The sequence below is a fragment of the Hyperolius riggenbachi genome, chromosome 6 (assembly GCF_040937935.1).
Source record: "Hyperolius riggenbachi isolate aHypRig1 chromosome 6, aHypRig1.pri, whole genome shotgun sequence".
NCBI classification, from domain to species: domain Eukaryota; kingdom Metazoa; phylum Chordata; class Amphibia; order Anura; family Hyperoliidae; genus Hyperolius; species Hyperolius riggenbachi.
Window position 1 is genome coordinate 271,501,649 of NC_090651.1, and position 24,899 is coordinate 271,526,547.

General features: G+C 44.6%; 1 protein-coding gene across 2 annotated transcripts in view; it reads left to right on the forward strand.

Annotated features, from left to right (window-relative positions):
• The first annotated feature begins 2,835 nt into the window (after positions 1-2,835).
• The window catches only part of VPS11 (VPS11 core subunit of CORVET and HOPS complexes), a 75,007-nt gene continuing 52,943 nt past the window's right edge, over positions 2,836-24,899 (forward strand). For both annotated transcript variants that reach the window (XM_068240852.1, XM_068240850.1), the window contains exons 1-7: positions 2,836-3,016; positions 7,552-7,702; positions 9,232-9,367; positions 12,163-12,326; positions 17,150-17,382; positions 17,484-17,691; positions 23,390-23,541. In XM_068240852.1, coding sequence (XP_068096953.1) covers positions 2,877-3,016; positions 7,552-7,702; positions 9,232-9,367; positions 12,163-12,326; positions 17,150-17,382; positions 17,484-17,691; positions 23,390-23,541 — 1,184 coding nt within the window. In that variant the 5' untranslated portion in view covers positions 2,836-2,876. The remainder of the gene's footprint in view (positions 3,017-7,551; positions 7,703-9,231; positions 9,368-12,162; positions 12,327-17,149; positions 17,383-17,483; positions 17,692-23,389; positions 23,542-24,899) is intronic.

The following is a 24,899-nucleotide window of genomic DNA, read 5'->3' on the forward strand; positions in this document are numbered from 1 at the left end:
CTGGGTCTATCACAGGCCATTGCAGCTGGTTTCACTGGCACCATTGTGCATCCATCGCTGTATGCCGCCACTTCTGCTTCTACCAGGGACAAGCACCACAATATTAATGGAAGCTGCGGCAGACACATACTGCTGGGGCTTCCCATTGATCTGAAACAAAGTAATAGGAATCCTCTTTCCTGGGGGAGGATTCTGATTGGTCCAATGAGTGGATCTGAGGGAGGATTCCTATTGGTGTGTTTCAATCCAACGGGGAGCCCCAGCAGTATGCTTCTGACGGAACTGTTCACTTGTCTTTTGATCCACTCAGTTCTCCTCCGATAAACTGAATGATTTTAAAGACAGTGTGAACCCAGCCTTAAAGGAGTTCTTTATCTTTAGCTCTTTATTATACATGAGGTGAAAAAAAAAGAAAAGTTTTACTCACCTGGGTCTTCTTCCAGCCCCTCGAAGTCTATCGGTGCCCCACGCTGCTCTTCTCGATGCCGACGCTTCACCCTCTGTAACGTCACAAGCCATGGCCTTACAGATAATAATTATTCATTAATAATGAATGATCATTCGATTATTTTCTTTCAATCTGAATGACCTTAATAAAAAGTTAGATACCACTGTAGAGGGACGCCTCTGGATGCTGCCGAGGCTGGCTTCCCTGATCCTCCATGACTCCTCTCTGCTAGCCGGTTCTCTTTGTCTTAATGGTCACGTTACCTTCTGTGTACAAGCATGGCCCCACAGTGCAGGCTTACAGTATAGCCCGTGCATGCGCAGGAACACGAAGGAAAAAGCATGGTACAAACCATGCTACTGTGCAGGTACTTTGCACCTGTACAGTGCAGCCGCAATCATTAATTGACAATGTCCAATTCTGTAAAAAGGGTTCCAGCGTAGGGGCGCAGGAAGAGAGTACCTGAGATGAATGGGAAAAAAGGATTTTTACTTATCTGGGGCTTCTCCCAGTCCTCAGTAGTCCCTCTGCTCTCTTGAAGTTATCTCATTCCCATTTGCTATGCCGCTATCAGCCCGTAAATTCCATGACTTAGCTCAAACCCGACTTGCAGTTCGTTAAGATACGATGGAGATAGCGAACGGTCCAAAACAGCACATGCACAGTGGCACCGCAACCCAGCTGGACCTCACAGGAGCAAAGTCAATTGGACTAAAAGGAAATCGAGGGGGCTGACAAACTACAGGGGGCTGGAGGAAGCTCCAGGTAAGTAAAAATCCTTTTCTCCCATTAATCTAAGGGTAGGTGCACACATAATATAACATGAAAGGCTGCGTTTTATTTTATGTTGTGTGAGTTTTTGGTGCGTTCTCATTTTGTTTTGGTTTTTTTTTACAGAAGATGCGTTTTCAAGGCTTTTGCTTGTGTTTTAACCTTCCTGGCGGTAACCCCGAACGTAGTTCGCGGTAGGCAGCGCAGGAGGATTTCTCAGGCCGTGCTGGGCCGATTTGCATAATTTTTTTTTTTTGCAACACGCACCTAGCACTTTGCTAGCTGCATGTGCACTCCTATCGCTGCCGCTCCGATTAGCCGCCCCGTGCCGCGCCCCCCCCCCCCCCAGACCCCGTGCTCTGCCTGGCCAAATAGTGCCAGGCAGCGCTGAGGGGTGGATCAGGACTCCCAATGACGTCACGTCGATGACAGGGGAACCTCTCCAGGAAATCCCGTTTTCGGAACGGGATTTCCTGATCGCCGGAGGTGATCGACGCGGGTGGGGGGATGCCGCTGCACAGAGCCCTGGGCTCGCTACATGATTTAAAAAAAAAAAAAACTGCTGCGCTGCCCCTGGCGGTTTTTAATAGACCGCCAGGAGGGTTAATGTGTTTGCTGTTGACATATATGCATTTTTCATGTGTTTTACAAGTGTGGTTTATGCAAATTAACAGGAAGACAACAGGAAGCAGAAATACATCACAAAACTGCATAGAAAAACGCATGGAAAATGCATGAAAAACGCATACCATTGCATTCCACTGACTTTCATTATGTGTGTTTTTGATGGGTTTTTGCATAGCATGTAAGAAAACCAACGTTTTTGAAAACGCACACATTGAAAACGGGCTTGTTTCCACTGTAGCGGTGCGGAATCGCCTGGATTCCACCGCTGAAGAAATCGCATGCGGCTGCATTTCCGCATGCAGATTTACCCGCTATTTCGCATGCGATTTCGCATGGCAAGGAGCCATGCGAATTTAACCATGTCACTGCCTGTGTTAAGTTCCATTGGCTTTCATGCGAAATCGCATGCGAAATCGCGGGGAAATCCGCATGACAAAGCCGCATGCGATTTCCCTATTGAATACATTAGCGGCGATTCGCCCGCATTCCTGCCGCACGCGAATCTGCACGACCCTGTCGTGCAGATTTTCCCCGCACCGAAAAACGCCGCCGCCGCCGCACACGTGGAAACAGCCCCATCCACTAACATTAAGTATGCGAATCCACATGCAGTGCCCGCATGCGGATTCGCTATAGTGGAAACGAGCCCTTAAAGTTTTTGATATGCGTTTTATCCTGCGGCCCAGAGACTTCAATAGTGGCAAAAACACTGCGTTTTCTGCTAAGTGTGCTCCTCCTAACCAGCTTTCTAGATTCAGGCTAAACTAGCAGGATCATTTCAGACCACTTCTGTCAAATATGTAGAATTGTGTACCAAGTGGTAGGTAGTAACTAACAGGTAGCCAGCTGCATCGAGTATCATTACCAATACCAAACATGCTATTGTGCCCATAGTAACGATGGTGGAAAGTGTATACAGTATTTCCCTATTGACAGAGAGACCTTGGCCCGCTGCATTATTGTTAGAGGCATCCAGTGTCACGTGGTGTAGCGGGGAGTCACATGATCTCGCTGCCTGAGAAGAGGAAGGATGGCTGCCTATCTCCAGTGGCGGCGCTTTGTGTTTTTTGACAAGGAATTGGTGCGGTTTCCCGGAGAGGGCGGAAAGTCTCTCTCCCTGCCGCCCGGGCTGATAGTATGCGATTCCGGGCGGGGCAGCTTGGTGTTTGGAGATATCCTTTCGGAAACTCTGCTGTATGAATGGGGTTGTTGAGCGTTTTGTGTGACACTCTTTGATACGTGCTTTGACAGCTTGAGTTCTGTAATCAGGTGGCAGATTGTCTGGGATTTTAAAGTATCTGACTTCTCTTATGAATGACAGAATGATTTTAGGGCCGAATGATTTGACAGGTCATTAAACGGTAATACCAGCTATGTTTGTGAAATAGTTTGGAATGTGTTTTGAAGAAGCAGATTAAAGAACACTTGGCCTTTCTAATGCATTCATATACAGTTATGGAATACTGTAAGACGTGTAGTTGGCTACTTCAGAACATGTAGCACAGGACAGAGAAAAAATTACAGCCGTCATAGTCTTTGGTTTTAGGCATATTTATCAATTATCAAAATGATGAACAAGCACAGTTGGATATTACATTATAGTACATATGATCAATGAGGTGTTTATTATCTGAGTTTGTCACAAATTGCATGCAGTTATGTATAGGGGGGTTGAAATGGAAGGACATATCTCTCCACCAGTTAAATAGAAGTGAAAGCTCTAAATACTTTTTATTTCTATCTTTGCTGTATCCTGAAGACTGCTTTCAGGAAAGAGACCTGGGGCTACATTTCCACCTGCTTCAGAGTCAAAATGTGAGAGGCGGTGTTTCCAAGCTACCATCTTGTTTGTCTCCTGTTCAGGTAAATGGCATGGTTTTGCCAGTAATAAGGAGTGTCAATGGGATGGAGATAATTCTGAGTTGATGCAAAATTTTATGCAAATTATCCACAAAAGTATGCAGCTACAGTTGCAGCATTTCATTGGTTCATTTTCTCATTTGCTTGAGTTTAGGATTATTTTCATCTCATTAACCTAGTCGGTAGGAACCCTGGAAGAGTCAACAAGTGACAAGGATTATCGCTGATGTATCCATTGACATAAAGGTGTTTAGAGGAATATGCTTACTGTTAAAGGTGGTCTGTGAGAAAATAAATTTGGCTTGCTTACAAATTTGATTGAGATTGTTTTTCAAAATTGAATTTGGGCTGGTCAGATGCACTCCCTGTCGCTAATTGGAAACGAGAAACTTGGAGTCCCGCAAGCCGAGGAAGTTTGGGCACTGCCATACACTCACCTAAAGAATTATTAGGAACACCATACTAATCCGGTGTTTGACCCCCTTTCGCCTTCAGAACTGCCTTAATGCTAAGTGGCATTGATTCAACAAGGTGCAGAAGTTTTGGCCCATATTGATAGGATAGAATCTTGCAGTTAATGGAGATTTGTGGGATGCACATCCAGCGCTGAAGCTACTGTTCCATCACTTCCCAAAGATGCTATATTGGGTTGAGATCTGGTGACTGTGGGGACCATTTTAGTACAGTGAACTCCTTATGTTCAAGACACTAATTTGAAATGATTTGAGCATTGTGACATGGTGCATTATCCTGCTGGAAGTAGCCATCAGAGGATGGGTACATGATGGTCATAAGGGGATGGACATGGTCAGAAGCAATGCTCAGGTAGCCCGTGGCATTTAAACGATGCCCAATTGGCACTATGGGGCCTAAAGTGTGCCAAGAAAACATCCCCCACACCATTACACCACCACCACCAGCCTGCACATTGGTAACAAGGCATGATGGATCCATGTTCTCTTTCTGTTTACGCCAAATTCTGACTCTATCGAGACTCATCAGACCACCAGGCAACATTTTTCCAGTCTTCAACTGTCCAATTTTGGTGAGCTCGTGCAAATTGTAGCCTCTTTTTCCTATTTGTAGTGGAGATGAGTGGTATCCAGTGTGGTCTTCTGCTGTTGAAGCCCATCCGCCTCAAGGTTGTGCGTGTCGTGGTTTCACAAATGCTTTGCTGCATACCTCGGTTGTAACGAGTGGTTATTTCAGTCAACTTTGCTCTTCTGTCAGCTTGAATCAGTCAGCCCATTCTCCTCTGACCTCTAGCATCAACCAGGCATTTTCGCCCACAGGACTGCCGCATACTGGATGTTTTTCCCTTTTCACACCATTCTTTGTAAACCCTAGAAATGGTTGTGCATGAAAATCTCAGTAACTGAGCAGATTGTGAAATACTCAGACCGGCCCATCTGGCACCAACAATCATGCCACGTTCAAAATTGCTTAAATCTCCTTTCTTTCCCATTCTGACATTCAGTTTGGAGTTCAGGAGATTGTCTTGACCAGGACCACACCCCTAAATGCATTGAAGCAACTGTCATGTGATTGGTTGGTTAGATAATTGCATTAATTAGAAATTGAACAGGTGTTCCTAATAATCCTTTAGGTGAGTGTAGGTGACTAAATAAATAGCAGCTATGGGTGAAAATGTCAGTAGCGGCCATATTTGCATTGTGGGCGGCCCTGGTGCCCGTTATATATATATATATTGGGCAACCAGATTTACGCCCATAGCCATTATTTATAGGTATGCCTACCTCAAGTGCATTTCCGCACTTGAGGTAGGCATCCAGAAGGAATTTACCTCACAAGTGCAATTCCGCATGCGGAAAAGGATTATGAATAGAGCCCAATCTCATTTTCGAGTGTCGCAGATGTTTGGGCGCCACGCCCAAACATCTGCGATGCTCGAAAATGAGATTGGGCTCTATTCATAATCCTTTTCCGCATGCGGAAATGCACTTGAGGTAAATTCCGGACTGAAATAAGACAACATTTTACGCATTGTTTACCCGCATGTGTATAAAGTGCGGTAAAAATCTGCAAAAGTCGGTAATTCCCACAGAAAAATCGAAATTAACAAACAAAAAGGGGCACATTATTTCGGACCCAATTTATTTTACGCATTGTTCCCGCATGCGGAAAATTTTTAATGAATGTGGAAAAAATGCAGAAATTATCACTTTTGGTAAAATGGTAATCAATCTCTTACCGCATGTATGATTGTGAATAGAGCCCATTGTGGTCTTACAATTACTCACCTTCCTCCTGTGAATTGCATAGTCCCATCTCATTTGGTTTCTACTGTAATTCAAGATGCTGGGAAAGGTACTCCAACAGCTTTTGTTTCATGGCCTCACTTGATTGACTTGCCTACCAGCTGAATCCAGAGAGGACAGGAAGAAGACTTAGCCCATGAAACAAAGTGTTCTGTCCACAGGTTTTCTTGTTTACTCATCATGATTTCCATCAGGGTTGTAATTTTGGGTTTAGTTAGGCTTTAAAGAAGTTTGTATAGATCATGGGTCAGGAACCTTTTTGGCTGAGAGAGCCATAAACTCCACATTTTAAAATGTAATTCCGTGAGAGCCATACAATATGTTTCAAACTGGGTCAGTGTGCATGTGCAGCAAAGGGCTGATGTCCCTGTTGCCATGGTGATGTTTATACAGTTGATCCGCCAGGCAGCGGAAGTGTCAGATACGTCTTCAGCTTCTCTTGGGTTTCAGCAATTTCGCAGAGAACCAGACAGGAAAAATACCGACTAACAGCTTGTACAATTAGCTAGCTGACTTGGGGGTTGATTCGTTTTGTAGGACGAGATCCCCACACTTTGGCCCAATAGGGCATTTCGTTCTACAAAGTCACTGGACCTGACAGGGTCCAGAGTGAAAAATTGGAGCAGCCGTTCATTTTGGGGTAGCCCGAGTAAGTTGGTAGTGCATGCTACAGCAGTAGCGTGCCTACTTTGAAAATTTTACTTGCGCTGTCAAACTAAGCTGCGCTGCTTGAGCAGGTGTAGCTTAGTGAATCAACCCCTACTGATTTGTCTGTGAGCCAGATGCAGCCATCAAAAGAGCCACATCTGGCTCCCGAGCCATAGGTTCCCTACCCCTGGTATAGATGATGCACAAGCTATGTGTATGAGAATATGTAAATGTTAAGAGTGCCATAGAAGATATCCAGCAGAAAAAATGTTTTCCTGAAGTGTCAATTGTCCTTAAAAAAGAAAGTTAAGAGATCACTTCCTATTTTTCTTAGAAAAGAAAGTTAAGAGATCAGTGAAAACATACACTGCAAGAAAACCATTTGGAGTTTAAGGGCCCTTTTACACTAGGGCACTTTTTCTGCACACATGGTAACGCAACAGCAAAGAGAGTGTATGGGGCCTAGTACTCTATCCGCATTGTCCTGGAAGTATCTGATTTGCCGCTGACCTGGGCAAAGTCGACAGCATGGCACTGTGCGATTTCTGCGGCAGGGTAATGCCTGCAAGTCAATGCGCGACGCAGAAATTTTAAATTTCTTAGTGGCGTGCATGCATGGAACGATGCATAGATGACGGGGAAGCCGGGAATCCCAGTGACGCACTTCCTGTGCAGCAGGGAGTAAATCACTGGGCGCACTCTGCCAAAGGGCTAATGAATTGCTTTTTTGGTATTGCGGTGCGAGGTTGGAGGCCCACTGCAAAACTCCACTCGTTATGTTAAGTTTTGTACTTTAAATTTAAAAAAATTTCTTGGGTATTATTTTGTTGTATGACGTTTAGCGCTATCCTACCTACAATGGAGTGTTTTTAAATCGTGTGTCTGTGTTTGCATTGACCATGTCTTTAACTGAAAATCAGATATGAGTGGTCAGATTTGGTTCCTCTCCCGATCCCTCCAGCTGTCCTCATTCCAAGCATATAAACTCCGAGTTACCCATCTGCATCAGCTAAAGCAGCACAGTATCCTAGTCTCTGTAGGAGAGGATGAGGAAGGCATCAACCCTCTGGTAGGCGATACAAGCTTCAGTCTATTATTTTCCATGGCTTTGCAGATCAGTTTTATTTTTTTTGTTTATTAAATTAATTTCACTATATCACATTCATAATATTGTATCTGCAACGCTCCCCAATACAAATAAACTATATAACACCTCTTTTCAGTTCTCCAATGTTATTAGAAGAGTATTGTAGCTATGCAAACTGCTTTGCAATGTTATCAAAGTTAGCTTTTCCTTTCAGTCTGTATTCAGCTCGTTTGAGACTTGCAGAATTATGCTTCCTTGCAGCCATGGCGACAGTCCTCTATTATGTACATTCACTTTAATGCAGGGCTGTGGAGTCGGAGTTGGAGCCGAGGAGTCGAGTCGGGGCAATTTTGGTTACCCGGAGTTGGAGTCGGAGAATTTTTCTACTGACTCCACAGCCCTGCTTTAATGGACATCTCTTAAAGGGAACCTAAACTGAGAAGGATATGGATTTTTTCCTTTTAAAATAATACCAGTTGCCTGACTCTCCTGCTGATCCTGTGTCTCTAATACATTTTGCCACAGCCCCTCAACAAGCATGCAGATCAGGTGCTCTGACTGAAGTCAGATTTTATTAGCTGCATGCTTTTTTTCAGGTGTGCGATTTACCTACTACTGCAGCCAAAGACCGGGACAGTGGCTGGGAGCGAAGCAGTCGGCATGGGACAGTCGGCTGCAAGGGGCCATTTGGGATAGTTTGCCTGACAACTCCTTTAATAACCACTTGCCGACCGCGCACTCATACAGCGCGTCGGCAAAGTGGCAGCTGCAGGACCAGCGACGCAGTTCTGCGTCGCCGGCTGCAGGCTAATTAATCAGGAAGCAGCCGTTCGCGCAAGCGGCTGCTTCCTGTCAATTCACGACGGGAGGCTCTGTGAATAGCCTGCGAGCCGCCGATCGCGGCTCGCAGGCTAAATGTGAACACAAGCGGAAATAATCCGCTTTGTTTACATTTGTACAACGCTGCTAACAGTAGTAGCGTTGTACTGGATCAGCGATCCCCGGCCAATCAGCGGCCGGGCATCGCTGTCACATGACAGGCAGGAGCCTGTTAGAGGCTGCACAGGACAGATCCGTTCCTGTGCAGCCTCGGATCTCCGGGGAAGGGAGGGAGGAGAGGGAGAAGGGGGAATCTTGCAGTGGAGGGGGCTTTGAGGTGCCCCCCCCCGCCAGCCACACGCAGGCAGGAGCGATCAGACCCCACCAAGCACATCATCCCCCTAGTGGGGGAAAAAGGGGGGCGATCTGGTCGCTCTGCCTGGTGTTTGATCTCTGCTGGGGACTGTAGAGCCCACCCAGCACAGATCAGCAAATACAGTGCTGGTCCTTAAGGGGGGGGGTAAAGGCTGGGTCATCAAGTGGTTAAGGTTGCCTTTAACCCACTAGCACCACTGCTCTCATTTACTGCTGGGAAACTTCCCTTATAATGCCTAGTGGGGGCCCTGCTAGCACTGGGATAGCAAGTAGCAAGTGTAAGCTTACAAATTGTGAGATTTTTCATCTTTTCCCAGGTTAAAGTGTGGAATCTGGAAAAACGTGATGGCGGTAACCCACTTTGCACCAGAATCTTTCCAGCTATTCCTGGTAACAAACCCACTGTTGTCTCCTGCATCACAGTTCATGAAAATCTCAACTTCATGGCTATTGGTACGTAATTGTGTTTTTGCATTGATTTCATTCACTGGCTGTGGGCATACTGCTAGGGTTGGGTCCTGGTAACCCCGTTGCTAGAGCTGGTCCTTATCATTTGGAGCAGACTGATGCCACTTGCTGAATTGTGAAAGACCAACCTTTTGCTGGACAAGCCTAGGCCCCTTTCACACTGGCGCCTTGCGTTACCCTGGTTTGCCAACAGTGTAACGCTAAACAAATGAGTGTATGGGGCATTTCATACCTGGCACATTGCAATGCGCCAGTAGTCTCCAATTTGAGTCGCGGGCAACAGCATGTTGGGGGCCAAAATGCGCGGTGACGTGTGGCCACCGGAAGTCATGTAAGTCTGGCAACTCTGCTTTTTTAAACTGCTCAGAGTTCGCATTACACGCATACACGGCAGCGCTTTTTTTGGTACACTTCCTTGCAATATGTATTACCGCCATGGGAAGTGCGCACTAGAGAGCCTCTTTTAGGCTCTCATTAGCATACATGAATCCCATTACCCGCATTGGTGCAGGTATTTGGGCATGCTTTTTTTTATTTTGCGGTACGATGTGATCATCTGATCAACCACACTGAAAATACTGGTTAGTAGTTTGAAACTGGCCTTAGGGTTCTGATCGTGATACTGGTCCAAGCTTCTCAACCAGAAGATACCAGCTAAACTGCATTGCTTTTGATGGGCACCATAAATGTGAGCAAAGGCTCAACCAATCCTTTTCCTCATACCATCCCTTCTCTCTACAATTTTTTTATTCATCACTTTTGAGGTTTTACATGGTGAATTTCTGGAGATGATTTGGTAGTACATGGATGTCTTGAGCATAAATATTATTTTATGCTTAATTACAACAATATGTAGATTATTATGTTCAAATGTTACTGATACAGATCTATTAATGGTTACAATGTCTTACTAATGATCACATAATGATGTGAAGACTAGTGTTGCTGTTCGCATCTGGGTTTCATAATTCGGAAACGTGGATAATGCAGTCCGCAGCACTCAGGACCATTATTTGTGGAGAGAGTCACGAAGCTGCGTTCCATCTCTCGCTTCACGTGACTACGATACACTCTCCTTCTGGCTTGGACGGGAAATGCAGCTTCGTGATTCTGTCTACAAGTAACTGTCCTGAAGCCATGAGAACAGCATTATCTCCGTTTTCTCAATTGGGAAACCCGGATTCGAGCGGTAACATTAGTGAAGAGAAATGCTTGATATCCCTGTTTGAGTTATATGAATAGTTGGACTAAGCACACGATTGTTGTTTATGTGGTTCAGCTGTTATGCTAGGTACACACAATTAGATTTTCTGTTAGATTTACTGTCAGGTCGATTATTTCTGACAAGTCTGATCTGATTTCCGAGCAATTTTTTTTCAATAGATTTTCGGTTCACTTCTATGGAATAATCGGAAAACGGATCGGACCTGATGGAAATAATCGATCTGACAGAAAATCTCATTGTGTGTACCTAGCATAAGTCTTCTGCAGTGCTGTACAGAGTACATTGTTTTGTCACTTAACTGTCCCTCAGAGGGGCTTACAATCTAATCCCTACCATAGTCATATGTCTATGTATATATTGTGTAGTGTATGTTTCTTATTCTAGAGCCAATTAAAGGACAACTGAAGCGAGAGGGATATGGAGGCTGCCATATTTATTTCCTTATAAGCAATACCAGTTCCCTGGCTATCATGCTGATCCTCTGCCTCTAATACTTTTAGCCATAGACTCAGAACAAGCATGCAGCAGATCGGGTGTTTCTGACAATATTGTCAGATCTGACAAGACTAGCTGCATGCTTGTTTCTGGTGTTATTCAGATACTACTGCAGCCAAATAGACCAGCAGGGCTTCTAGGCAACTACGTTTTTTTTTTTGAAAGGAAAAAAATATGGCAGCCTCCATATTCTTCTCACTACAGTTGTCCTTTTAACTCATCTGTAAAGCTTCTTACACTTTTAAGGACAGCTGAAGTGAGAAGGATATAGAGGCTGCCATATTTATTTCCTTTTAAACAATGCACATTGCGTGGTTGTCCTGTTGATCCACTTTCTCTAGTACATTAAGCCTTAGACCCTGTAAAAGCATCCAGATCTAATGTTTCTGACAAAAATATGACTGTATTAGCTGCATGCTTGTTTCAGGTGTGTAATTCAGATACTGCTGACCAGAAGATCCGTAGGCCTGCCAGGCAGCTGGTATTATTTTATAAGGCAGCTTCCATATCCCTCTCACCTTGGGTTCCTTTTACATTCTTTAAATAATGCTGGCTTTCTTCAGGGATCACCTCCACTCCTGCTTTCCCCTATCAGGGAGGAGTGCAGTTACTGACTGTGAGCCAAGGGCCATTTATCACATATAGCACATTTTGTACATACAACAGTGTACAGGCAGCAATAATGTTTACTTTGTTTGTGTTTAATGCTGGGAATACATGATCAGATATTTCAGCAGATTTACTGTCCGATCGGTTTTCTAATCGATTTCCATTCACTTCTATGAGAAATGTATCAGAAAAATGATCGGACCTTTTGGAAATCATCTATCGAACCATCTATCTGCCAAAAAGTCTCATGGTGTATTTCCAGCATGAGTCAAAGATTATTTTTTTTTAACAGTTTGGAAACTTGTATAAATCACTATTCATTTGTTGACAAAAAATAGTGAGTAGCACTGGCTCCATTCCCCTGGGTGCCCCAGACCAGCTACTCTGTTTTGGAGTTAAGGTTCAGATTTTTTTGTTCTCTTCTTTGGTAATAGTTTCTTTCTTGGCTTAGGTTTTGCAGATGGAAGTATTGTTTTAACAAAAGGTGACATTACCCGTGACAGGCACAGTAAAACCCAGATTCTGCAGGAAGGAAGTTATCCAATTACTGGCATGGCTTTCAGGCAAACTGGCAAGACAACCCATCTGTTTGTAGTTTCAACAGAGAATGTAAAGGTAAGCAACTGGAATTGTGTGACATTCAAGGACCGCTATTTAAAAAAAAAATCAAAAAAATCCCCACTACACATAACTGTTCCATGGGTGTTTTACCAGTCTTTTTTCCCATGTAAAGGCACGCTAAATTAAAGTTTCAGGGTGACATTTCAGAAAATTAATGCTGCACAGCAATAGCTGAGCTGCAGGCATATACTGTTAAATGGAGAGGGAAGAAGGGGCAATGGTGTTGTACAGTTACAAACTGATCCTCAGTTCTCTAGGCCAGTATTTAATAGATGAGCTACACAATGTTTGCAGTATGAAAGTACAGTTAATTGCCTGATCACATGTAGGTTATTTGCTCTTTTGGGGGAAGGAAGAGGGGATATAATATTCCAGAATCCCGACACTCCACAAGGGCGAAGAAGGTCATTTTGGCTCTGGGCACCGCCATAGCACTAGTGCTATGCTACGCGCCCCACACAAGTGTAATATGGGCATCTGGCAACCGCCACACCCTGAGTTACATCTCCCTCCAAGTTGAGATGTATTGGGATGAAAATAGTATTTAACACTGCGGCATTTGAGCGGTAGCAGGGAGAGCCATTATTTGGCCTACCGGCAGTGCCATTGTACATACGCCGCAAGGATACTTGCACTACATTGCAGTGAAGATTGCTCAAAGGGGAACTATAGTGAAAATAACATAATAAATACAATTGTGTATGTATGTATATATATATATATATATATATATATATATATATATATATATATATATATATATATATATATATATATATATATATATATATATATATATATATATATATATATATATTATTATTATTATTATTATTATTATTATTATTATTATTATTATTATTATTATTATTATTATTATTATTATTATTATTATTATTATTATTATTATTATTATTATTATTATTATTATTATTATTATTATTATTATTATTATTATTATTATTATTATTATTATTATTATTATTATTATTATTATTATTATTATTATTATGTCAGTGTTTGACCATTGTAAAATCTTTCAATGCCACATTCTAAAATGTATCACCGGTGGCAAAATCTTTAGTAGTGGCAGGTGATCTCTGTAAAATGTTTGATAGTAGAACACACAGCATATATACACACTACAATACTCTACTATGCATACAAGCTGTGTGTGTCCGCATACAGGAATAGAGTCTGAAGAAGGCTTATTAACCAGTTCCCTACCCTGGGGTTTTCCCCCTAAAAAACCCAAGCAATTTTCTACATTTCACAGGTCTCCCATTCATTAGCCCATAACTTTAGCAGTACTTATCACAAATAAATGATCTATACCTTGTTTTTTTTGCCACCAATTAGGCTTTCTCTAGGTGGTACTTTTTGCTAAGTATTATTTTACTTTGAATGCATTTTAAAGGGTATAAGGAGAAAACAAATGAAAAAAAGTCATTATTTCTCAGTTTTCAGGCATTACCGTTTAAAAATAAAAAGTATATACTCGCAAGCAAGCCGACCCGCATGTAAGCCGACCCCCCCACTTTTACCCCAAAAAACAGGTAAAAATGATTGACCCTCATGTAAGCCGGGGGTAGGAAACGCTGGCCGCGTGATCCCCCCAGTATGTCCCAGTATAGCTAGTATAGTGCCCAGTATAGGTAGGCAGTGCTCAGTATAGCAAGTAAAATGCCCCAGTATAGCTAGTATAGTGCTCAGTATAGCTAGTATAGTGCTCATTATAGCTAGTATAGTGCTCATTATAGCTAGTGAAGTGCCCCAGTTTAGCTAGTATAGTGCTCAGTATAGGTAGGTAGTGCTCAGTATAGCTAGTAAAATGCCCCAGTATAGTGCTCAGTATAGCTAGTATAGTGCTCAGTATAGCTAGTGAAGTGCCCCAGTTTAGCTAGTATAGTGCTCAGTATAGTGCCCCATTATAGCTAGTATAGTGCCCCATTATAGCTAGTATAGTGCCCCCAGTATAGCTAGTATAGTGCCCCCAGTATAGCTAGTATAGTGCCCCATTATAGCTAGTATAGTGCCCCCAGTATAGCTAGTATAGTGCCCCCAGTATAGCTAGTATAGTGCCCCCAGTATAGCTAGTATAGTGCCCCATTATAGCTAGTATAGTGCCCCCAGTATAGCTAGTATAGTGCCCCCAGTATAGCTAGTATAGTGCCCCATTATAGCTAGTATAGTGCCCCCAGTATAGCTAGTATAGTGCCCCCAGTATAGCTAGTATAGTGCCCCATTATAGCTAGTATAGTGCCCCCAGTATAGCTAGTATAGTGCCCCCAGTATAGCTAGTATAGTGCCCCCAGTATAGCTAGTATAGTGCCCCATTATAGCTAGTATAGTGCCCCCAGTATAGCTAGTATAGTGCCCCAGTATAGCTAGTATAGTGCCCCCAGTATAGCTAGTATAGTGCCCCCAGTATAGCTAGTATAGTGCCCCCAGTATAGCTAGTATAGTGCCCCATTATAGCTAGTATAGTGCCCCATTATAGCTAGTATAGTGCCCCATTATAGCTAGTATAGTGCCCCATTATAGCTAGTATAGTGCCCCATATAGCTAGCATAGTGCCCCATATAGCTAGCATAGTGCCCCGGTATGGGTGGGTGGGTAGGTGCTGTCCCTCCCCGCTCCCCCTGCGGCCGCCGCTGATGCTATTACCTTAGGCGGCGCCGCTGATGCTATCCCCGTCCTCCTCCGGTAGTAACTCATTCACAGCAGCGCGCCTCTCGCTGCTGTGATGACGAGGAAACCATAGAGAGCGGCTTCCTGTAGCGCGATGCCGTTACTATGGGAACCGCTCTCTATGGTTTCCTCCGTCATCACAGCAGCGAGCGGCGCGCTGCTGTGAATGAGTTACCGGAGGAGGACGGGGATAGAGGCAGCGGCGCCGCCTAAGGTAATAGCAGCGGTGGCCGCGGGGGGAGCGGGGAGGGACAGCACCTATCCACCCACCCACCCACACATGACTCGCAAGCAAGCCGACCCCCCAACTTTTGGCCCACTTTTGGGGGGTCAAAAATTCGGCTTGCTTGCGAGTATATACGGTATTACTGTAGATCAAGCCCACAAATTTTATTAGTCCATATGTCCTGTTTATTTCAACATTTAAATTATCTTCCTAGTACAATGTATGGCAACAATATAATATTTGTCAATAAAGGTGTATTTTTTCCATTTTTTTTGCTTTGCACTTTACTAGCGATTACAAGCCGTATACGCCAAAATAACAGTAATATACCCTCACGGCATACATATCTAAACTGCTAAGTCCATTTATTAGCCCCCACCCCCGTAGTTAGCAGGATGTGCCCCTTTATTACCCTCCACCCCCCATAGATAACCAGGTGTGCATCTTTATTCCCCTCCACCCCCCCATAGATAGCCAGGTGTGCCCCTTTATCTTCCCCCCCCCATTATAGATTGCCCGATGTGCCCCTTATTAGCCCCTCCACCATAAAAATCCCAGATGTGACCTTTTATTAGCCAGATTCGCCCCTTTGTCCCCCTACCCCCATTGATAGCCAGGTTTGCCCCTTTGTTCTTCTCCTCCAATAGGTAATCAAATGTACCCTCTATTTCCCCCCCCCCCCCCCCATGGATAGCCAGGTGTCCCCCTTTATCCCCTCACTATAGACAGATGTGCCCTTTATCAGCCCCTCCCCCAGTATAAAAGATATATGTGCCCCCTTGACCCCCCCCCCCCCATAGATCGCCAGGTGTGCCAATGTATTCTCCCCCCTCCCCATAGATAATCAATGTGTCCCTTTGTCATTGCCCCCCCCCCCCATATATAGCCAGGTGAGCCCCTTTGCCCCAATAGATAGCCGAGTGTGCCCCTTTGCCCCCCTCCCCATAGATGGCCAGGTGCGTAATGATCCACCCCCTCTCCCCCTTAGATTGCCCCCAGCCTTTATGCCCCCCTCCCCTCACCTCCATGCTGCGATCGAGCAAGCAGCATGGAGGATTGGCATGTAAACAGCTCACCTTGCCTCGTTCCAGCGCGATCAGCCTACCCTCCGTTCATCACCGCTGCCTGTGTCATTATGCCTTGGTGTCCTGAGGAGGCGTGGGGTCACGCGAAACAGCTGTCGACACTGGCACGTTTGTAATCTGCTGTGAATCTGACCGTGCTTAAATAAAATAATTATGCAACCGGAGTTCCGGAATCCGCCTTCTTCTTACCAGTACTGTGTCATTATGCCGAACGGATCGGGTCCAGGCTTGATGACGTCATCAAGCCGGGACCCGATCCGTTCGGCATTAAGATACAGGCAGCGGAGATGCACGGAGGGGAGACTGGTCGCGCTGGAACGAGGTGAGGTATGTTTACATGCTAATCCTCGCAGCATGGGGGAAGGATCGCAGCATGGGGGGAGGAGGGGGAATACTAAATAACAGGGGATCGGGCAGGGGGTTGGAGGATCGAACCCCTGGGAGGGCATCCTTAATCAGTGTAGTTAGAGGGAGGGGGGTTAATGAGCCCAGACGCGTGCTAGCACGCGTACTGTGCTCATTAAAGGGGACTGACTTATATTCACGTCATGTGGCTTTCAAGAGCCACTTACAATGACGTGAATATACTGTATGTAGGATGGGAAATGGTTAACAGAACTTATTTTTTATTTTATTTAATGCTTTCTTTTAAGTTAGCCAATAAATGGTATCCTCCTGATTTAAAACTTCCAGCTTTTACTGATGGCTAACACAGTACAATACACTACTACTACTGCTGCTGCTGCTGCTACTACTACTGTGTTTAGTTTTTTGTGTTTTGTAAAGGGTTCTGATGTAAATCTTTTGTATTTCAGGCATATGAGTTGTCACATAAGGATTATCCATGTACAGAACTAGATTCTCATGGTTGTGGTTTGCGTTGCTCGTCCTTGACTGACCCATCGCAGGACATGCAATTTGTAGTGGCTGGAAATGAATGTATATATCTGTATCAGCCAGACGAGAGAGGACCATGTTTTGCTTTTGAAGGACAGAAGCTGATTGTGCACTGGTATCGAGGCTACCTGATCATCGTGTCACAAGACAGGTCTACCACCTATTATTATTTTCCTTTACTCTTAATTAGTGCAATTCCTGCCTACTTTAATTTTTTTTTTTTAAACTTCTTGCGTGTTGCTTTACTTGTAGGTCAGACTTTGCTGGACGTCCAGGAGATGGCCCAGCAGGAGACAGACAGACCCTGACCATATATGACTTGGGAAACAAGCTTATTGCTTACAGCTGCACATTGACTGATGTGGTTGATGTTTTAGCGGAATGGGGCTCTCTTTATGTTTTCACACGGGATGGTCTCCTGCATGCTTTACATGAGAAGGACACACAGACCAAATTAGAGGTACGCTACTTTAAACAATCATTTTTACATACAGTGCTGGCACATTTGCCACATTGATTTCCCGGATCGTCACTCGGACAGCACCCCTGGATGAGACTTGTCTCCCTCCCCACCGTGGACAGGAACTGCAAAAGAAGAATTTGCATAAGCGACAGGCAGCCTGCTATATAAGCTACACTTGCTGCTTTACTTCAGTATAGTTTCCTGTCCCGGACGGAGCGGAGGGAGAGGTCTCCAGGGTGCCATCCATGTCAGTCGGCAGGGGCAGCGTGTAGCAGGACTCCCGAAAGAGCTGTGCAGGGAATGGCGTGGAGTTCTGCAGCGTATGGGAGTCTTCTCCAGTGAAGGCAGCAGTGTGATGCGCGCAGGCGTGCGCATGAAGGTCACTTCCGGTTCACCCGGAAGTAGTCACGCGCTGGCGTCCCGCGTGATCTGAGGTCTGCAGAGCGGCAGGGGCCGCGGCAGTGAGAGGCGAATCAGCCAAACAGCTGATTCCAATTAAGATGCCTGACTAACTAAGCGGCAGGGGCCGCGGCAGTGATAGGTAGTCAGCCTGGAGGCTGATTAATAAAGGTATGTGAGGCTGATTAACATAATTTATGCGACAGGGGCAGCATTGAGTGTTTTCAGCTGGGTCTGCTTATGAGTATTTAAGCTAGAGGGGAGTCCATGATTCAGATGTTGCTGGCAATCATGGAGGACGCTTCAGGTTCAGCTCCTTTGCAGTCTGCTAAGTCTGGCCAAGACCCCTCTCTGGCAAGTACATGTGGTACCTGAAATACTCCTGCTTGTTTTGTTATATACTATGAAAACCTCTAGTAATATTTGTTCCTTGTTTGTGTTTTTTTATAGCCTAAAAAACATGACAAATCTGATGAAAAGTCTGAAAGATCTGACAAGGCTGCTGCTCAAACCAGTCAGCATGGTTCAAGCAGGTCTGAGAAGAAATGTGCAATTTGTAACAGTCGTTTATCTTCATCTTCCTCTAAAAAGCTGTGTCAGAACTGTACAGAAAAGGTGGTTAAAGATGAGTCACCCGTCATATTTAAAGATTTTAATGGGCTGGATGAGGTCAGAGATGTCCTCAGCAATAAGGGAGATTAAGGACTCTGCCATTGCTTCAAATTCTATGGTTCCTTCTGATGTCCCAGGAACTAGTGGAGATATGGACACAGTGCCTGCAGTTGCTATTCCAGCATCTCCTGTATTGGGTTTATCTCAGCCTGGGCCCTCCGGTTCTAAGCGTAGAAGAGAAAGTGAGGTGGAGGATTCAGAATTATCTGAGGGAGAAATTTCTGAATTGGATCAACCATCAGATGGGGAAGTCTCTAATACTGATAGATCAAAATTTGCCTTCTCTACTGATTTAATGAAGGACTTATTAGGGGCTATGTATGATAAAATGGGTATCAAGACAGAGAAAAAATCTTTGACACCTTTGGATGAGATGTACAGAACTTTGGCGGAACCCCAGCCTCAGTTTATCCCAGTCCATTCCATTAAAGGGTATGATTTAAGGGAGAAGGGGGTAATAAGATATGTACCAAGATGCCAGAGAGGAAAAGGGTTCTATTCTCAGGTGTTTCTGGTAAAAAAAAAGCCACAAGGAACTTACCGGTTTATCTTAAACCTGAGAAAGTTAAATCTGAATGTAAAATACAGAAAATTCAGGCTGGACAATATAAAATCTGTGATTCGTCTCTTGCAGAGAAACTATTTTCTTGCCTCCATAGATCTCAAGGATGCATACCTTCACCTACCCATCCATCTGTCATCTCAACAGTATCTAAGATTTGCAGTCCACATGAAGGAAGAGGTAAGACATTTTCAGTTTATTGCTCTTCCTTTTGGACTTTCCTCTGCCCCATGGCTATTTACCAAGGTGATGTCCGAGGTTCTAGCTGAGCTTAGACTGATGAGAATTAATATTCTCGGATATTTAGATGATTTTTTTGATTTGGGGCCCTTCAGCTGAAGTGGTAAGGTTACAGACATTATCGACATTAGACTATCTCCAGCAGTTGGGTTGGCTTATTAATTGGGAGAAATGTTCCCTTGTTCCATCCCAGGTCATAGAGTTTCTAGGTTTTAACATTGATACTAGGAAGGAGAAGATCTTCATGCCTGGTAGAAAGATTACTGCTATTCTAAACACTGTTTTTTCCTTTCAGAACGCAAGAATGATATTACTGAGGAAAGCAATGGCAGTACTCGGACTCCTAACAGCCTCATTTCCCGCAGTACAGTGGGGGCAATTCCACGCAAGGGTACTATAGTTGTGGATACTCAGATCATGGAACAGGAGCCTCACAGTATTAGACAGGAGGATCCCTATCCCTCACAGCATAAAGTTGTCTCTACTGTGGTGGCAGGATCAGGTTCACCTTTCGACAGGTCGTTTGTGGAATTACCCGGAGCAAAGGATAACCAAAACAGATGCCAGTTTATGGGGATGGGGAGCACACTTGGATGCTCTTCCAGCTCAGGGACAGTGGTCTGTACAGATCAGCTCAAGGTCATCAAACAGCAGAGAACTAGAAGCAGTGTGGATGGCACTACTACACTTCAAGGGTCAAATCAAAGGATCGCATGTGACGATAAAGACCGACAACAGGGCAGTTGAGGCATTCTTAAACAGACAGGGAGGCACGAGAAGTCAGATGCTATGGAAGCAAACATCAAAGATTATGTTTTGGTCAGAAAGCAATATCGAGTCATTACAGGCACGTCACCTAAAGGGGACATCGAACCAGGTGGCGGATTATCTAAGCAGGGAGAAGCTGGACCAGAAAGAGTGGTCGCTCAATCAGAAAGTCTTTCAGATGATAATTTCACAGTGGGGATGCCCAGAACTGGATCTATTCGCCAGGAGGAAGAACTCAAAATGTCGGAAATTTTGTGCCCTATACCAGCAGGATTCACCTTGGGCAGTGGATGCGTTCACAATCAGTTGGGAGGGTATGATGATGTATGCTTTTCCTCCAATTCCATTATTTTCAAGAGTATTGAAGAAGGTCATTCAGGACAAGGCAAGAGTCATATTGATTGCTCCAATGTGGCCCAAACGTCCGTGGTTCACATTACTTCAGCCTCTAGCGATATCAGAACCAATAATCCTCCCACTGATACAGGACCTGTTATCCCAGGGCCCAGTGTTGCATCCAGATCTGAGTCTACTTCACCTATCAGCCTGGAACCTGAGTGGGAAATACTGAAGGCCAAGGGTTTCTCGGATGATCTTGCAGAGACATTACTCAATAGTAGAAAAAAAGGTAACTCGGGTTATCTACCAGAAGGCATGGAGAGTCTTTAATGACTGGTGTGCAAGCAGATCTTTCAACAATAGATCACTCAGCTCGGTTTTGGAGTTTTTACAGTGTGGCTATAAGAAGGACCTCAGTGTTAGCACTCTGAAGGTTCAGGTGTCAGCCCTAAGTGTTTTTTGGAAAGAAAGTTAGCACAGGAAGATTATATAATCCGTTTTTTTCAGGCACTGAGGAGGCTAAAACCATCTATACGATCAAGAGTACCTGCTCGGGATCTTAATACGGTCTTACAGGGTCTATGTGAGTCTCCATTTGAGCCTTTATCTCAGGTCTCTGACAAATTCCTAACATTAAAAAACATTTTTCTTCTAGCCATTACTACAGCAAGAAGGATAGGAGAGCTCCAAGCATTATCCATAAAGGAGCCGTATTGTGTTATTTCAGAAGACAGAGTAACATTACGCCCGGATGCAGCATTCCTTCCTAAAGTGGCTTCTTCATTCCACAGGAACCAAGAAATTTATATCCCGTCATTTTGTGAAAATCCCACAAATGATAAAGAGAAGAGACTACATTCTCTAGACGTAAGAAGATGTCTATTACATTATTTGGAAAGGACTAACTCTTTGATAAAATCAGACGCAATTTTTGTCCTGCAAGACAAGAGGAAACAGGGCTTCTAAGACAACCTTAGCACGCTGGATCAAACAAGCAATTGTATCAGCATACCAGGTGCAAGGCAAGACGTTAACTTCTTCTGTCAGGGCTCATTCTACAAGAGGTATCTCTACGTCATGGGCAGAGAGGGCAGGGGCCTCTATTGATCAGATATGCAGAGCTGCAACATGGTCGAGTCATAACACTTTTGTGAAACATTATCGACTCAATGTATCTGCAGGCACAGATTTATCCTTTGGAAGGAAGGTTCTGCAAGCAGTGGTCCCGCCCTAGGCCTGATCTCTAGTATATCGTCTCATCCAGGGGTGCTGTCTGAGTGACGATCCGGGAAAGACAACTTTACTTATGGTAACGTCTTTTCCGGTAGTCAGGAGGACAGCACCCCTACAACCCGCCCTTATTGGGTGGAGTATCAGAGGTTTGTATAAGCATTATTAGTGTCCGTATTATCTTTTATATTAACTGAAGTATAGCAGCAAGTAAGTAGCTTATATAGCAGGCTGCCTGTCGCTTATGCAAATTCTTCTTTTGCAGTTCCTGTCCACGGTGGGGAGGGAGACAAGTCTCATCCAGGGGTGCTGTCCTCCTGACTACCGGAAAAGACGTTACCGTAAGTAAAGTTGTCTTTATCGAGATTGCCCGACTGGGATATTTAGTAGCGAGGAAACTTAATCCACAGACTAAAGGTGCCCGTGTGTGTGTGTGTGTGTGTGTGTGTGTGTGTGTGTGTGTGTGTATGTATGTATGTGTATATCTATCTATCTATCTATCTATCTATCTATATCTATCCCGGCCAATTCGATCATTTCATTGCATTTTTATACAGCAAACGAATCCCAATCAATGTTTAGCCAAAATCAATCGAGTTGGTCAGTCACACAAGATGGAAGATTTAATGGGCCTGATTCACTAAGACAAATAGCATGCCTTATCAGAGTTAACATGCTTTATCAGCGTAGCATAGCGAGTGCAACAAGCTTATGCCTGCTAATTGGCAATGACGAGAGCTCCACTCGTCCTGCCCTGAGCCCCTGCGGGTCCAACCACTTTAAAGGACATTATCCTCACACTTTGGCCCAATAGGCTTTCTGTCAAGTTTCCTGTCAAGTGACAGGCAGCCTATTGGGCCAATCAAAGTGCGGAGATAATGTCCTTTAAAGTGATTGGACCCGCAGGGGTTCAGGGCAGGACAAGTGGAGCTCTTGTCATTGCCAGTTAGCAGGCATAAGTTTGTTGCACTCGCTATGCTACTCGGATAAGGCTTGCTATTTGTCTTAGTGAATAAAGTCCAATGTTTGTTGCTACCCCCCTTTCTCTTCCATAATGACCTGAGAGGGATTGTCAGTGGATCAGGAGTGCATCACATGCAGGGTTTGATTTTTGCAATGAGCGTTGTAGGCAGCGAAGCTTACACTCGTCTAAAGGAACGAGACTTCTCTGAAATTGCCGGGCACTCCCTTCCTGTCTGCTCTCTCCCAGGTACCCTGTGTCACGTCACAACTGCTAGAGGCCTCTAGTCATCATATCTTCATAAGTATTTTGTTTTTCTTGTGCTGTTGCTTCAATACTTGAATTACTAGTATGTATATATAAGTCTGCAGCCATTACTTGACTCCATAGCAATCGCCACAATTTGCAGTATGGAAGGCACACGTTACCAGAATATTCTGTTGGTTTCAATAATGATCAATTACAATGTTCTATAGATCCGCTGTAGTTTTACAAAATTTACAATTTTGCTATACTGTTCACAGATGTTGTTTAAGAAAAACCTGTATGTAATGGCAATTTCTCTGGCAAAGAGTCAGCACCTGGACAGTGATGGCTTGTCTGAGATTTTTCGCCAGTATGGAGATCATCTGTACAGCAAAGGAGATCATGACGGGGCAATCCAACAGTATATCCGGTAAGTTAAAGCCACTTTCCATTTATTTTACCCTGAAATGTCCTACTGTACTGCTGCCTAGCACAAATGGGGCTCCCCAAACCCCTCATATACTTGCCTTCAGGAGTCCTCCTCTCTAATAGTCACATGACCTTGGAGTGGACTGTACTGTTTCTCCCTGCACTATCTTGGCTTTTTCCTGTCTGGACACTGCCCTGTCCCCTGGGCCACACCCTACTCCCATTGGGAAAATAGGAGGGAGATTTGAATGTCAGCCTGTTTCCACGTCTCATACCCTTAACCCAATGTGCTGCACCCCACAGTGCCAAAATGCCTGCTTGTGTCTCCATACCATGGCCACGCCTCAAACTATAACATTTAGTAGGTGGGTGGGTGACCTTTCCCCCATACCACAGAGAACCACAAGAATGTGGGGGATTTTTACTATGACCTTATATTATTCCTGAAAGAGGTGTCTGGAATTGAGTAGCTCGGGGATATAATGGAGAACCTGAAGAGACCTAGTGACTTTATATACTAAGCAACCTGAGAATATATTTGGATATACAGTACTAATCGTATTACATTAAAGGGCAACTGAAGTGAGAAGACTATAGAGCATGGGTCTCAAACTCAATTTACCTGGGGGCCGCAGGAGGCAAAGTCAGGATAAGGCTGGGCCGCATAAGGGAATCAATCGATCAGCAGCTCCCGCACTGATTGAGCGGCATCGCTGCCTCTGCCCGCCCCTCTCACTCTTCCTTCACAGAGAGGAGCGGGCAGAGGCGGTGATGCGTCGTGATTGACGTCAGGAGGGGCAGAGCTGAAGCTGAAAGCTCTGCCCCTTCCAGGAAATGCTAGCGGATTGCCCCCCCCCCCCGGCGATTTGGGGGCTCTGCAGCCCTCCTTTAGCGGCGGGGATGCAGCGGATTACTTGGGAGCACTGAAGCAAACTATAAGTAAGCTTTTGCCGACGAGGGCCGCAAATGGCCGCGAGTTTGAGACCCCTGCTATAGAGGCTGCCATGTTTATTTCCTTTTAAACAATACCAGTTGCCTGGCAGCCCTGCTGGTCTGTTTGGCTGCAGAAGTGTCTGAATAACACCAGAGACAAGCTGCTAATCTGCCAGATCTGACAATGTCATAAACGCCTGATTTGTTGCATGTTTGTTCAGGGTCTACGGCTGAAAGTATTAGAGGCAGAGGGTCAGCAGGGCTGCCATGCAACTGGTATTGCTTAAAAGGAAATAAACATGGCAGCCTCCATATACAGAATCTCTCTTCAGGTGTCCTTTAAGTTCAGCATTAGAGCTGTCGGCAGGAACATCAAATCTATATATAGCATTACACAGAGATTCAAATGAAGCCACAATGTCGGCC